Raw genomic sequence first — 13,602 nt, 5'->3', positions numbered from 1 at the left:
ACCGGCGACGCTGCTCCACTGATCAGGAGGAAACTCACTCTGGGGAAACGGTGGGACAAACGGGCGCTACAGCCGCTCTGTGCCCACCACTGTGCCCACATGACGACGACGACGACGACGATGGTGGTGTTGGTGTTAATGAAGCGGAATGGAGTCGAGCAGGGTGGACTAATTCTGCACCATGAATGACAGGTACCACAAGGCGGCCCGGGACGGCTACCTGGACCTGCTGAAGGAGGCAACTCGGAAGGATCTCAACGCTCCGGATGAGGATGGCATGACACCGACGTTATGGGCTACTTATCACGGCAACCTGGAGGCTCTGCGGCTCATCGTGGCGAGGGGGTGGGTATAGAAAGTTTATGACTTAATGAGAACGTGTGCGGAAAACTTTAACGTGACTCATAAATGTCCATTTCAGTCATTTTGGGAAGGAACACACCGCTAGAACAAAAATGAACAATTTTACCACTTTCCCTTGTTATTTTTTTCAGTATCAGATTATGTAGAATATGTCAAATAATGATCTTATTTCAAGTACCTCGCTTAAAATAAGTAATATTTTAATACTGGAACTACTTAAAGACATTTTTGCGCTTGAATCGTTAGGAAATCCTTCTACTAGTTAGTATCACTAACAATGTAGGTTATCTCTCACAGTGTGCAGCAGTAATTTGAGTCTAACTAGTCAAGGAAAAGAAGAGGCCTTGACATAGTGCAAAAACATTCACCCCAGGCTGTGCTCCTGGCTAAAAAGAAGCACAGTTTGAAATAAATAACCTGTTCGGTAACTATTTAGTTATACTATTTAGTCAGGTCTGAAAAGTCCAGGTGTTGGGTTAGACACTGTATTTTAAAATGAAGAGTATTTCTGGAATTGCAGGAGCAAAGATTAAACTCACTAGATTTTGGCAGGTCTGTATCCAAAAATCCTCCTGTTGAGGTTTTCCAGTATGGTGATAGCTCTGTAACCACCTTCTAGGGGCCATATATACTTATATAAGATAGTTTGTCATTTTCAAAGTTATATAGGACTATTGATTCTGTAAACAATGAACGCCTCCATTACATTTAAGATTGATGACACTGTTCAAGGTCAACTGATTAGTACAGCCGATGCTCAGCGGTCATTATTTATAAAAACAAGAGCATGATGGCCTATAAAATAGACAAAAAATATACTATACATTTGCCTAATAAAAGAGTACACACCATTATTTCAATAGGCTGCATCATGGCAGAAATATGATACACTAGTGTTTGATTTTTTATTTTTTATCATGAAATTGAAAATTTTTATTGGCTTTTAATTTCTTTTTTTTTTATCCATATCAACAATGGATACATGCTGTTTTAAGGAGAGATAGAATCAGCTGCTGTATGAAGACATGCCTCTCATCAACAAAATGTGCAAATGTGATTGCTATTCATGCACAGTTGAGAAGAGGAAACACACAAGCGCTCATTCCTCATCTTTTCTGGCTGACCTGGTTTGCATGCCAGCCAGAAAAATGGGCTCCATTATGAATCTGCTTCATTGAGTAAAGTGTGTAAGAGGCTTACGGTAAAAGTGAGACAACATTATTTATCAGTGTTCACTGAATGCAAAAATGTCAGCACTGAGGACAGACACATTTATTTTCACAGTTATCTTGAAGCAATGCCAGCAGCAAACCAACGCTTCCTGTGCTAGGTGATAATACTAAATTCACTATTTCCCACGGATTCAGTGCAAACAAGGCTCTGGATGCATTCAGGTGCCAAGGAAATAGCATTCCTGTACTGATAGCAGAAAACATAAACTCCTGATTGACAGGAGGTACTAAATTAAACATTAATAGCTGCCATAATGTGTCACACAGGCACCAGACTCGTGAGACCCCGGGATATATTGAAGAGACGTTTAATGCTCCTTGATAATTTCATGGGAACGATGCCATGCTCTGCTATATTTGGCAAATATATTGCATTTGGCGACCTGCAGTGACATCAAGCTGTCATAGGAGGTGAAGATGCAAACAGCCCATAATGTGATAAGAAACAGGGCAGGGATAAGTTAGCAGCCCTATCACAGCTGCGGTCAACATTTTACTGGTACATACATAAATTATGACACATAAAGCTATCATGTTCGATGGTCCCAACCACTGACAAGCATATTGTATAATCTTCAGTTCAGGAGGTGATAAATGTTTCCTCTCAACATAAAAATAGAACATAGCTAATTGCTGTTTATCTTTTCACATCAATTTATAGCATTTTATGGCACTATTATATGTCCCTCCATCTATTTTCGCCAAGGGTTAACAGTGTAATTCCTTTGTTTGATCATTGTTTTATTGTCTTTTTCTGGGCTGTTTGCCACCTGCACTCCATCATGCTCACTGATGACAACCTTACACAAGCAACCTGTGACCCTAAAACTTCTTTCTCTCTCTAATTTTTTAAACCCAATTCTGTCTAGATGAAAAAAGGAAAGAAAGCAGGGGCCTGAAATCAGAGTGGGACTTTGCCAATCGCTGCCCAGGTTGGGTCCAGCAGATCTGATACACGTTCCCTGTGAAAACCTTACAACGCAATGCATCAATAATAAATCTGCACTTCGACAGTCGCTTCACGTCCATCGCATCAAATATTTAGCAGTCTGTACGTGGCAACATTGGAGGATGGAGACAAGACTTAAGACAGTTCAGTAAACATGTAAATTTAGGCAGTGCGATGCCAACTAGAGGACTGAGCTGAAAAAAATAGAAGCACACATTTTAAGTTAAAATTGTATCACCAATATTTTGTTGCAGTGGCCACAAACAAGCTGTAAATCATGAATAAATCCTAGTGATGCATAACGGAATATTAGACTGGACAAAATTTTAATGATGAGCGAACAAACGAGCCGTCTTACTGATTTGGAATTCAGGCTTATGATGGGAAATTAAAGTACAAAAAGCAGCATACACATCTGTTCTTCATACCACCCATCCAGCTGTAGCACTGTATGTTTTGACTTGAGGAATTCAGTGTGACATCACCAGCCATGCACAATTGTGCTTTTTGAGTCAGGCGTAACCTATTCGGCCTCCCCTGAAACTAGATACAGGCAGTGTAGCAGTGGTACTGGGAAGCCTGTGGTCGTATTACAGGCCGACAGCAACAGTGCAGCACACGTAGAGGTAACCTTAAGGTCGAGGACTGTCAGCCAAGGGTAAATATTGCTTATAATTTTAGGTATGGCCCTGCATAATAGTACATTCCCTGTGTAGCATCCTTTTGATAAAACCTTCCTATTTGTCAGTTGGTCAGAGATTTTAAAAAAAGGTAGCTGCCTATAGAAGATCTATGTTTGGTTTTCTAAAAAGGTAATGTGGTGTTTAGACTATAAATTATTAACCAAGGCTCCATTAATAACCCACGGATGGCAGGTCAGTGCTGAAAACGTAATCAAAACATCACATGCTTACTCATGAATGAATCATCTAAACAGCAGACCAAGGAGGCAGCCTTTATCCATAATCTTTCTCACAGTCAGAACAGGGATGAAAATATTTATTTAGCCAATCTGATACATGTTCTCAGAGTTTAAAGTTTGTATGTGATATGTTTCTCATGACCCCGCAGGGGAAACCCTGACAAGTGTGACATATGGGGGAACACGCCACTCCACCTGGCAGCTGCCAATGGTCACCTCAGCTGCCTTTTCTTCCTGGTGTCTTTTGGTGCCAACATATGGTGCCTGGACAACGACTACCACACGCCGTTGGACATGGCTGCCACAAAGAATCACATGGATTGCGTCCGCTACCTAGATTCCATCGCATCCAAGCAGACAGGCCTCAATCCCAAGCTGGTCAGCAAGCTGAAGGACCGGGCATTTCGTGATGCCGAGCGACGGATCAAAGAATGCGTGAAGATGCAGAAGAAACACCACAAACGCATGGAGCGAAAGTTTCACAAGGAGGCTTCTGAGGCTTCTGCGTCAGATGTTATGAGTTTTTCCAGTTACACCAGCAGCTCTCTTAGCCACAAGCTGCGCAACTTCAATGCAGCAACCGTCAGTGTGCCATATTCTCAGGTCAGGAGTCTTCTTAACTGCATAATTTAGCAAGACTGCTAAATACCACCATGGTGACAGACAATGCTAACAAAGTGTAGTTTTTTCAAACTTCACCTTCTTAGCTACAACGTAACTAACAAAATTTAATGGAAATTTTGGTGATGGTGATGGTGTTAGAAGAAAAGTTATTACAATTCGTCATCTGGCAACCATGAATATATGTTCAAAATTTCATGTCAATACATCCAGAATTTGTCAAGATATTTTAGTCTGGAGCAAAGTGGTCAACTGACCAACTGATCAACAGACCATCGCTACCATCCTTAACACCATGCTGCTTCCATGGCTAAGAATTTCATAGCACATGTCATACGAAACCAGTAGCTATGTGAAAAGTATCAAAAACATATGAATCAGTCTTAAAGCTTCTAAAATTGCTCTGTGATAAAGTAAGAAATACACTGTCTTTATGAATATTTCTTGTTTTATTCCTGTCCTTTTAGGCTACTCTCCATGCCACAAACCGAGGGAAGACAAAGATCCAGAAGAAGCTAGAGAGGAGGAAACAAGGAGATGGGACCTTTAAAATCTATGAAGATGGAAGGAAGAGTGTGCGCTCCCTCTCTGGACTTCAGCTGGGCAATGATGTCATGTTTGTCAAACAGGGGACATATGTAAACCCAAAGGACCGTGGTCGCCGCAATGTTCGTGACATGTTCCCCAGAGACAATGATGATGCCATTTCACGTGCCATGAGCGAGCCGGACCTCCACGGTCCCGATGTGGACTATTCTGAGATCAGCACCGACTCTGGACATGATTCTCTGTTCAACCGGCCCGGTCTGGGCACCATGGTCTTTAGGAGGAACTACGTGAGTGGGGGGATGTTTGACCTTGGTGGTCGGGACGAGGCAAGTGTGGACCGGTCAGGCAATAATGTGCGTTTACGCAGTCGGCTGCAGCAATACCCGAGTCTGGATGCAGACAGCATTGGCAGCGCACGCAGCCTACAGGAGAGGAATGTGGAGGACCTGCCTTGGGAAGAAGTAGAATTAGGGCTGGACGATGATGATGAGCCTGAAACGAGCCCTCTGGAAGTTTTCCTAGCCACACAAAGCATGAGTGAGTTTTTCTCCATCTTCAAGAGGGAGAAGATTGACCTAGAAGCGCTGTTGCTGTGCTCTGACCATGACCTTAAGAGTATCCACATCCCCTTAGGACCGAGGAAAAAGATCTTAGATGCGTGTAAAAGACGGCTGGAGAGCATAGAGGACCCGGACTGCATCGAGGACACAGAACTGTGAGTGCTGAGATTTTCATTGAGATTGCAGTTTAGTAAGGAAGTATTTGAGCAATGACATATTGTTTGTTATGTTGTCTCTGTTCTCCCGCGCATTGGATTTGATATGAAACAATAAATGTTGGGGAGTGCCAACTTTCAATTTGAATTTGAGTATGTCCACATCAGACACATCATCGCATCAGTGGGGGGGTCAACATTTTCTCTGGAGCAAAAGGGAACCCAGTACAGTGTGTCAGTGAACTGAAGTGTTACAGTCTTTACAGTACCTTGCTTGATTAACTAAAACTGAATGTAATGGAGTAGAAAGAACAATATTACCCTTTGAAATGTATTTGAGTTGAAGTATAAATTAGAATAAAACTGAATTCCTGAGTGAATACAAAGGGGGTGACTACTATAGAAGCTAAAACCAAACAGGTAAAAGACTAAACCACCACAGCCACACAGAAGATTATTAGAATGAAATAATAAACTCTGTATTGGTGTCAGAACATACCTCTACAACAGAGTACCAGTGTTTGCTAACATTAGATAATATATGACATTTTGGTTTTGAAACACCAAGCCAACATTGGAAACGAAAGGCCACGCCATCAGCTAGCAAACACAAGTTAGCTGAACTGTAACTTAAGGCAAAATTTTGCCGCTAGCTAATATTTGCATTCATCAGATACTTGACACAATTTAATTCAGACATTCTGAAGGTAGGAAAGTAAAGTGTATTAAACAAACTAGAGAGTTAACCACTGCTACTTACATTTACCTACACTGTCACCCAACACACAGGAGCTAGACATGAGGAATGAGGGCGGAGTCACAGATGGAGTGAGGCAGACAGACGAGACGTTAACTTACATCAAAGTTAAGAAATGGTACGGTGCACTTTAAGGGTGTCTGAAATCATACTACATCATTCTTCCAGGCATGAATATGGGAAATATATCATAATATATACATTTACAGGTAAGTAGGATATATAAATGTTTAAACCCCCCGGACTGTTGTTTTTACCTCTTTTTTAAAATGCTTGCTTGGTCTGTATATTTACTCTCATTGTCCTGCTGCATGATACTAAAGCTTGAGTACAGTATATAAGAATTGGCTATGATTCCTAATCTGTTCACTAAGTATGGATGTGAGCATCCTCAAACACTCTTTTGAGCTAAAATGTCAGCATTATAACCTCATAGTGTTTAATTTTAAATCCAATGTGCCGCAGTTGAGCCAAGAAATAAAAAAAGAAGTAACACTCCAAATGTTTATAGACTGCACTGCATTATTGCTGTTGAGATGTAGCCACTGGGGAAATGTGTTGTTTAAAGAAATCTTCTTCAGTTACAAACATGGATTCTCTTGTTTTCATTCTATCCTGCAGATAATAAAAGTTGTTGTAGACTGTCCTCCTGCTGTGCGCTCATCCAGCCTTAAAGGTCAGTGGAGCATTGTTGAGCGAATGTCACGTACGGACAGGGAGGACTTCATGATTCACCTCTCCTGGTAGCTCAGTGGTAACAAAGCAGAAAGGATACCGTCAAGATCAATATGTCAAGCAAGAGGAGACGAACGTGAGATAAATTCTTAACAGGATTCTTGTACAGCGTCTTGTGAGCCTTGGGAGGATCACTGAAAATATCTGTGTATGATGGTTGGTTGGACTCCCCTGCACTGCATGGTTTAACAAACTGAAAGACAATCATCAGAGTGTAGTGCTGTGCAGTGTCATTGTATGCCACATGGCAGAGTTAACAAAGAGTTGATTGTGGGGTCTGTGTCCCCTGAATGTGTTCGCCCCTGTGGGGTAAGTCCTACCACCTCATGTGCCTGCATTGCTTGCGCCTATGCATTTGTTTAAAAGTGTCTTCTGTCATAAAAATCATTGACATTAACTTCATCATAACTTTCCAAGTATCTTTTTGCAATAACAACATTTTGAGCAACATTTTCACTCCACCTTTCATCTCTGTACACGTTTACATATAGGAAGCCATGTCAGTCCAAGTGTGGCTCACTGGCAATGCAGGCCAACTGTTCACTGATATCACTGTACTGATTTACTGTAGTGTTGTAAACTATGTGAAAACACAGCATCTTTAGATTATTTTATAATGCACAATATAACATATAGTTTATTTTGAATGTTCAGTCCATGTATAATTATAAACCTTTGTATATCACTCATGTCATTCTTGATAACATGACAGTCTTCCAACAATTTGTATCTTGAGTAATTTTTTAAATAATATACATCTACAGCACAGCATATGTCAATGTTTACTATCGCAACTTTTTAACATTTTAAGTGGGATTTTAAATAAAAATACTAATGTTTTTAATGTTGTAAATTACTTAACTGAGGAATCCATATACTTTGCTCTCCTTTCGCCATATACACTACTTATTATATTTCATCAGCAGAGAGGCTCAAATTGAAGATATGCAGAGTACACTGTAAGATGTTCCTTTATAACGGTCGCAGCTTCCATTAGGAACACTAAGGTTGTGTCCTAATAGTCCTTTTTCTTCGTCTTTGACACAAAGAGAACTTTACATTTTACAATTATACACATATTATACATAATGGATGTTAGAGGGCTGGTTCTGATGTTTCTTAAACTTAATATTTTTGTACTAATATTTTTTATGATTTTGTAACTTCCACCAGAATTACATACATGTGAACATGTGTACAGGAGGCTCTGAAACATTTCGACCATAATGTGGAGATTGATTGGAAGCTACTTAAAATTTAGATGAGTGGGATTCTGCTGTGAAAATTTGCCTCAGTATTTCTAAATCTCAACTGTAAAGCTATAAAGTATATAAATTCTTACTCATTAGTGTACCAAAGTTAAACTGAGATCCTTCCTCTGCATTGTGTAACCAACATTTACAATATTTTACAGGTCAATGAACATCCTGTCTCAGCCGTTACCTGTTTACAAAGACATAACTTTAAGCTTCTGCCGAGACTTTGGTGTGTGTGTGTGTGTGTGTGCAACTGTGTGAGAGAGACAGACACAAAGAGTGGAAAATATTTGTTTTGGCATCTTCAGCCACAGTGATAATCCTCACATTCTGCTCACACATACACTAAATTCAAGTGTCATTGTTTCCTCTGTTCTGCATGGCATGAAATCAGGAAGTTGTACTCTAGATAAGTGGCGTTGTCTGGAAGTTCAGTGACTCTGACATGACGTTGTTATCAAAAGGAAACACAATTAGACTTCACTAGAAGGTTTAACAGCACTAAGTGTCCCAGTGCAAAACTAATTTGTGACATTGTCAGTTAGACCACTATCATTGTCTTATTGGAAACAGAACCAAGATGCTATTCTAACTTTACCCGACAATGTAAAATCAGTAAACACATCAGGTCTTTAACTTGGACAAAATAAAAGACAGGATGTTCATTCCCCTCCCCAGCTGCATAATACACTCGTCATTTCCTCCTCATATCTTTGCGATCTGGTGTGTGTCTTCAGCTTAGTGAGGCTGAGTACAAGGCGAAGAGGAGAGTAAAACGGGAGGGGTGAAAATGCTGGCTGGGAACAAAATTCCTTAGGCGTGGTTTTAAATTCTTTCCTTGCGCACTCTTAGGGTCTTTCGATAAAAAAAAAAGGCAGGAAAAAGCAGCAATAAGTGAGGAGCAGTAATAATTAGTCTTGTGACCGCCTAAAGGTCAACCAAATCAGATCAAGGGTGACTAGAGGGAACACTCTGAAACATGGCAACTCTCAGCAGTAACAGCGAGGAGAATTTGAACGAGGTTCAACACAATGCCAGCGTGAAAGAGGAACCGGAGGATCCTACCATTCAGACATCTGACATTCTGCTCTCTCAAGATGTGTTGTGTGACTCCTGCATGGACAGCCCCAGCAAGGCCCTAAAATCCTGCCTGACCTGTCTGGTTTCTTACTGTGAGGCCCATCTCAGACCCCATCTGGAGAACATCAAATTTCAGAACCACCGCCTGGTGGATCCCCGCCATGACATCGACTGCCGGACTTGTGAGGTTCATCAGCTTCCCCTCGAACGCTTCTGTCTGACGGACGGCTGCTGTGTGTGTCTGGACTGCGAGAGCCAGGAGCATGAAGGGCACACAATTGCATCCGTAGGGGTGGCATGTGCACAGATTGAGGTCTCAAAGACACACAAATACACACAGTGCAATTTATTCAACACATTTAATATTGTGGAATTGATATTTTGGCAAATTTGCTTTAATTGTTTTAAACAGCTTCTCTCCTTTCATCTCAAATGTGCAAAATATTCATTGAGAATATGTCAGTAATGGTCTTGCATTGGTTCCTAACACGTAGTCTTATTTGAAAACCTGATGCAGCATCTCTTGTAGTCTTGTTTCTGATGATTGTTTGTAGGCTGAGATGCAGAAGAAACAAGAGGAGATCAGTCAGAGTACCTCAGCAGCTGAGAGAGCAATTGAAAAGCTGCAGAGCAACAATGACTTAATCAAGGTATGTTGCATAAACAAACATTTCACCATAACCTGTTTTCTGTGGATTGATTGAATTCAAAGTGGCCTGCTTCAAATATGCTATTCTAATTTCTTTATCATTTTCTACAATTATTTTGTTTCTTCTCCCTCTGGCCCTTCAGTCTTCAGTGCAGGAGATTTGTGTACTCGTTGAAGAGCAGTTTGCAAGGATGCAGGCAACTGTGGAGGAGGCCAGAAAAGGGGCCATGGAGGTGCTGGAGGGGGAGCAGAGACAAGCCCTCAGACAGGCAGAAGGCATCCAGGCACATCTGGAGCAGAAGAGAACAGGGCTGATGAAAACATTGGCTCAAATTAACAAAATGTCCAGGAGCAAGTCTGACATTGACTTCCTTCAGGTAGAAAATATGTGAAATATTTAAAATAATTATTTATAAGTAAAGAAATTGCATGACCTAGGAGGGTGCGAAGTCATTTTGGTCAAATGTTTCACATGATCTGGGATTAGGACAGAATGTTCTTTGAGTCAAAGAGTTTATTTTGGATTCCGCTGTATTGACAGTGTACACACAGCAGGCATTTCTGCTTTCTGGGTTATTTAACAAAAGAGTTTTTTCCTTGAATTTTTATTGGTGAAGCAAAACAAACACATAACCAATGATTTAACATAAATAGATAGACATTACAAAGCATCATATACATACTATACTACAGTGGGACAAGCATTACATTGAACAGAGACTAGGCCATAAGTTTAAAGGATGAGCTGATATGGTGTGTGGTTGAGGCGGAGTGATTGGGGACAGTGGGATTCTGCAGCTCAAGATAGTGGATATGTTCTCAGTTCCTGCTGTCCAAAGGGAGTGAATTGGTTGTCAGGCCCAAGTGTCATTAAAATAATCATCAGTGCTACCCACCCCTGTACCTCTGGCTTAGTGTATTGAATGATATGATAGGTTGTTGAATAGGTTTNGAGTGCAATGTGAACAGGTGTCTGTGTCAGCCAATCCCATTTTAAACATTTTATCTTTGGGTGATGAGGGTTTTGCTGATGGTTTTATATCGTACAAGTTGCAAGTTTGTGTTGGTGGTCATAGAGCAGATGTTTTTACAGATTTGTATCCAGAACTCGGGGGTTTGGAGAGAGAGAAGATTCAGTCATGTGGTAGGGAGTGTGACGGGGGTATGAGGGATGGATATAGGTTTATAAAGTTTTGAGAGGATCTTTGTTTTATGAGTTTGTTTTTTGAATGATTTTCATGATCTCAACACTTCACTCAGAAGGTTGTAGTGTGTTATTGGTTATGTTAACTTTTGAATAGATTATGGATTTTAATTGCTGGTATTGGAGGAAATGGTCTCTCCCACCCCTGTACCTCTGGATTAGTGTATTGAATGATATGATAGGTTGTTGAATAGGTTTTCGATGAGGGATCCCTTTTGTTGCTGTGATGGAAAGTAGACAGGGTTTGAAGTACAGTTAGAAGTCTGGACTGTGCCAAATTGGGGTGCACCTACAGGGTGTTAGTGATGATTTAGTGATTTGAGTGGTTTTCCACCAGGCTGTCAGAGTTGAGGTGATTGCGTTGTTCTTACAGTAATTCAGTTGCTTGATTGATTGTGGTAGGAAGGAAAGGAAGGAAGCAATTGAAGTAGTTTTACATTGATTTTGTTCCAGTTGTAGTCATGGGTTATTGTCGTTGTGCTTTCGGGTCCATTTGGATAAATATCGTAGATGATTTGCTATGAAGTAGCGGAGAAAGCTTGGCACTGGCCACTTTGTGATTTTCAATCGAAATCGAATTTCAATTTCGATTCTGGGTTTTTGGTTTTTGCGGTAATTAAGTTGTTAATGAGTCAAGTGCTTTGAACCATTTGTCAGTGGGGGTGGTGGGAAGCATTGAAAGCGAATAATTAATCTGAGGTAAGGTTTTCATTTTAACTGTCGCAAATGTCAATTTGCCCCATGAGAGTGAGCAGCAGCCTAGGAGAAATATTAATGCCTAAATATTTTATGCTGCTGGTGTGGAGTGGGGAAGGGGAGAATCTTGGTCTGTAGAATTCCAAGCATCTTCAGACAGTGGTAGTGAGATTGATTTGTTCCAGTTTATTGTGTAGTGTGAGATTGTGGAGAAGTTGTTAATGATGTTCTTATTGTAAGTGTAATAATAGACAGGCACATCTAGAGCAAAGGAGAACAGAGGTGATGAAAACGTTGGCTCAAATGAACAAAATGTCCTTGAGCAAGTCTGATGTTGACTTCCTGCAGGTACAAAACATACGAAATATTTAAAATAATTATTTATAAGCAGAGAAAATGCATTGCCTAGAAGGTTTGAAGCGTTTGAAGAGTCCTGGATCACCAGCTTCATTTCACATCATGACGCTTGATACATGTTACTATTCTTTTGCTTGTTCTAGGAGTACTCAGATTGGAAGAAAGGAGTGGCAGATGTACGTCTGCCCAATGTGTACGTCAACCGCATGGACTATCTAACCTCTTATGTCCAAGTAGTGACTGATGCTACACAGGAGCTGTGTGATCTGATTCTCTCCTCCTACAGGGACAAACTGAGCATGTTTTGTAAAGGTGGTGAGTGTATGTTATACTGGATACTTTGCCTTATATCATGTGGCTTGTCATGGCTCAGTTTTTGAATGTGTTTATGGATTTTCCAATTATCAAGTATTCAATACATTGCAGAAATCCTGACAAATGACCTCTTTTCAAAATTATTAAGTAGGTACTAAATTGACGATGCCAGAATCTCAACTTTCATCCCTGCCTGATCCTGAGACCCGAGAGGACTTTTTGAAATGTAAATAGACCAATATAATATGTTTAATAGAACCTGTTCATTTGACTTATCAGTTATTCACAACTTACATTTCCCCTATATTGTAGACACAAAGAGTTTGACCTTTGACCCAGACACCACGCATCATTTCCTGCGTGTAACAGAGGACAACAGAAAGCTCACCAACACCAGCCCCTGGCAGCACAGCTACCCAGACCACCCTGATCGTTTTGAGTACTGGCGGCAGGCGATGACTTCACAGAGCGTTTACTTGGGGAGGCACTACATTGAAGCAGAGCTGAGTGGGGAAGGTGCTCACGTGGGAGTCACATACAAGAGCATCGATCGTAAAGGAGAGCAGAGTGCCTGTTGCATCACCGGGAACGACTTTTCTTGGTGCATGGGGAGGAACAGCCGAGGTTTCTTTGCCTGGCATGCTGGTCTAGAGACGGCCTTGGAAGTTACTGATATCAAAAGAATTGGCCTATATGTTGACTTTCACCAAGGCTCTGTGTCTTTCTATGATGTAACTGGTCCTATGAGGCTGCTCCACAAGTACAAGGCTGATTTTATAGAGCCACTATATGTTACTGTCTGGCTGTCAAAGAAAGACAATGTCGTTTCTCTGGTTAATGAAAGATGATGCCTCTCCCCAGCTTTTATGAACAAATTACCAGCTGCCATCAATTTGAGCTTGTAAAAGAAAAATAGTGCGCTATAAATGTTTATTGAGGTTACATAACAAGGTGCATATATGGAGGATTTTTTCACATACATGTGACTGACACTTAAATTTACCACCACCTAGTGGTAACTCTGCAGCATGAACATAAGAAACGTGCAGCAGTAGGTGTTTTAGGATTTTACTGCTGCTTTACTGCAACTTTACTGCTCTTTAACGTGATATAAATGAGGAAACAACTGCCTGCCAACAATTCTTTTATTTGTCTTACAAGTTCATTTGGTTATTAAAATGCTTCAGTGTCATTTGTGTAAG

At 40.8% G+C, this 13,602-nt stretch overlaps 2 protein-coding genes across 5 annotated transcripts; both read left to right on the top strand.

Moving 5' to 3' along the window:
* The first annotated feature begins 59 nt into the window (after nt 1-59).
* On the top strand, nt 60-7,653 carry LOC111227116 (Usher syndrome type-1G protein homolog). 3 transcript variants are annotated; one of them, XR_002665327.1, is made up of 5 exons: nt 60-345; nt 3,616-4,069; nt 4,555-5,351; nt 6,141-6,226; nt 6,730-7,653. XR_002665327.1 is itself a non-coding variant. In XM_022752521.1 (4 exons), exons 1-4 carry the CDS (start codon nt 182-184, stop codon nt 6,731-6,733), a joined length of 1,419 nt encoding a protein of 472 aa, XP_022608242.1. In that variant the 5' UTR covers nt 60-181; the 3' UTR covers nt 6,734-7,653. The 3 variants fall into 3 exon arrangements, 2 of the variants coding, with proteins under 2 accessions (XP_022608242.1, XP_022608244.1); XM_022752521.1 differs by lacking the exon at nt 6,141-6,226; XM_022752523.1 differs by lacking the exons at nt 6,141-6,226; nt 6,730-7,653 and having other exon boundaries at nt 4,555-5,355.
* A 1,220-nt stretch (nt 7,654-8,873) lies between these two features.
* LOC111227086 (tripartite motif-containing protein 16-like) lies at nt 8,874-13,592 on the top strand. Of its 2 annotated transcripts, none has more exons than XM_022752475.1 (6): nt 8,874-9,492; nt 9,734-9,829; nt 9,972-10,205; nt 12,229-12,400; nt 12,552-12,626; nt 12,713-13,592. In XM_022752475.1, the coding sequence occupies exons 1-6, from the start codon at nt 9,079-9,081 to the stop codon at nt 13,246-13,248; spliced, it is 1,527 nt and encodes a 508-aa protein (XP_022608196.1). In that variant the 5' UTR covers nt 8,874-9,078; the 3' UTR covers nt 13,249-13,592. The 2 variants fall into 2 exon arrangements, with proteins under 2 accessions (XP_022608196.1, XP_022608195.1); XM_022752474.1 differs by having other exon boundaries at nt 12,549-12,626.
* The last annotated feature ends 10 nt before the right edge of the window (nt 13,593-13,602 follow it).

Source organism: Seriola dumerili, unplaced genomic scaffold, assembly GCF_002260705.1.
Source record: "Seriola dumerili isolate Sdu_G_001 unplaced genomic scaffold, Sdu_1.0 BDQW01000169.1, whole genome shotgun sequence".
Classification (NCBI taxonomy): Eukaryota; Metazoa; Chordata; class Actinopteri; order Carangiformes; family Carangidae; genus Seriola; species Seriola dumerili.
Note: the sequence above shows the minus strand (reverse complement) of the source record. Positions and strands in the feature narration are given on the sequence as shown.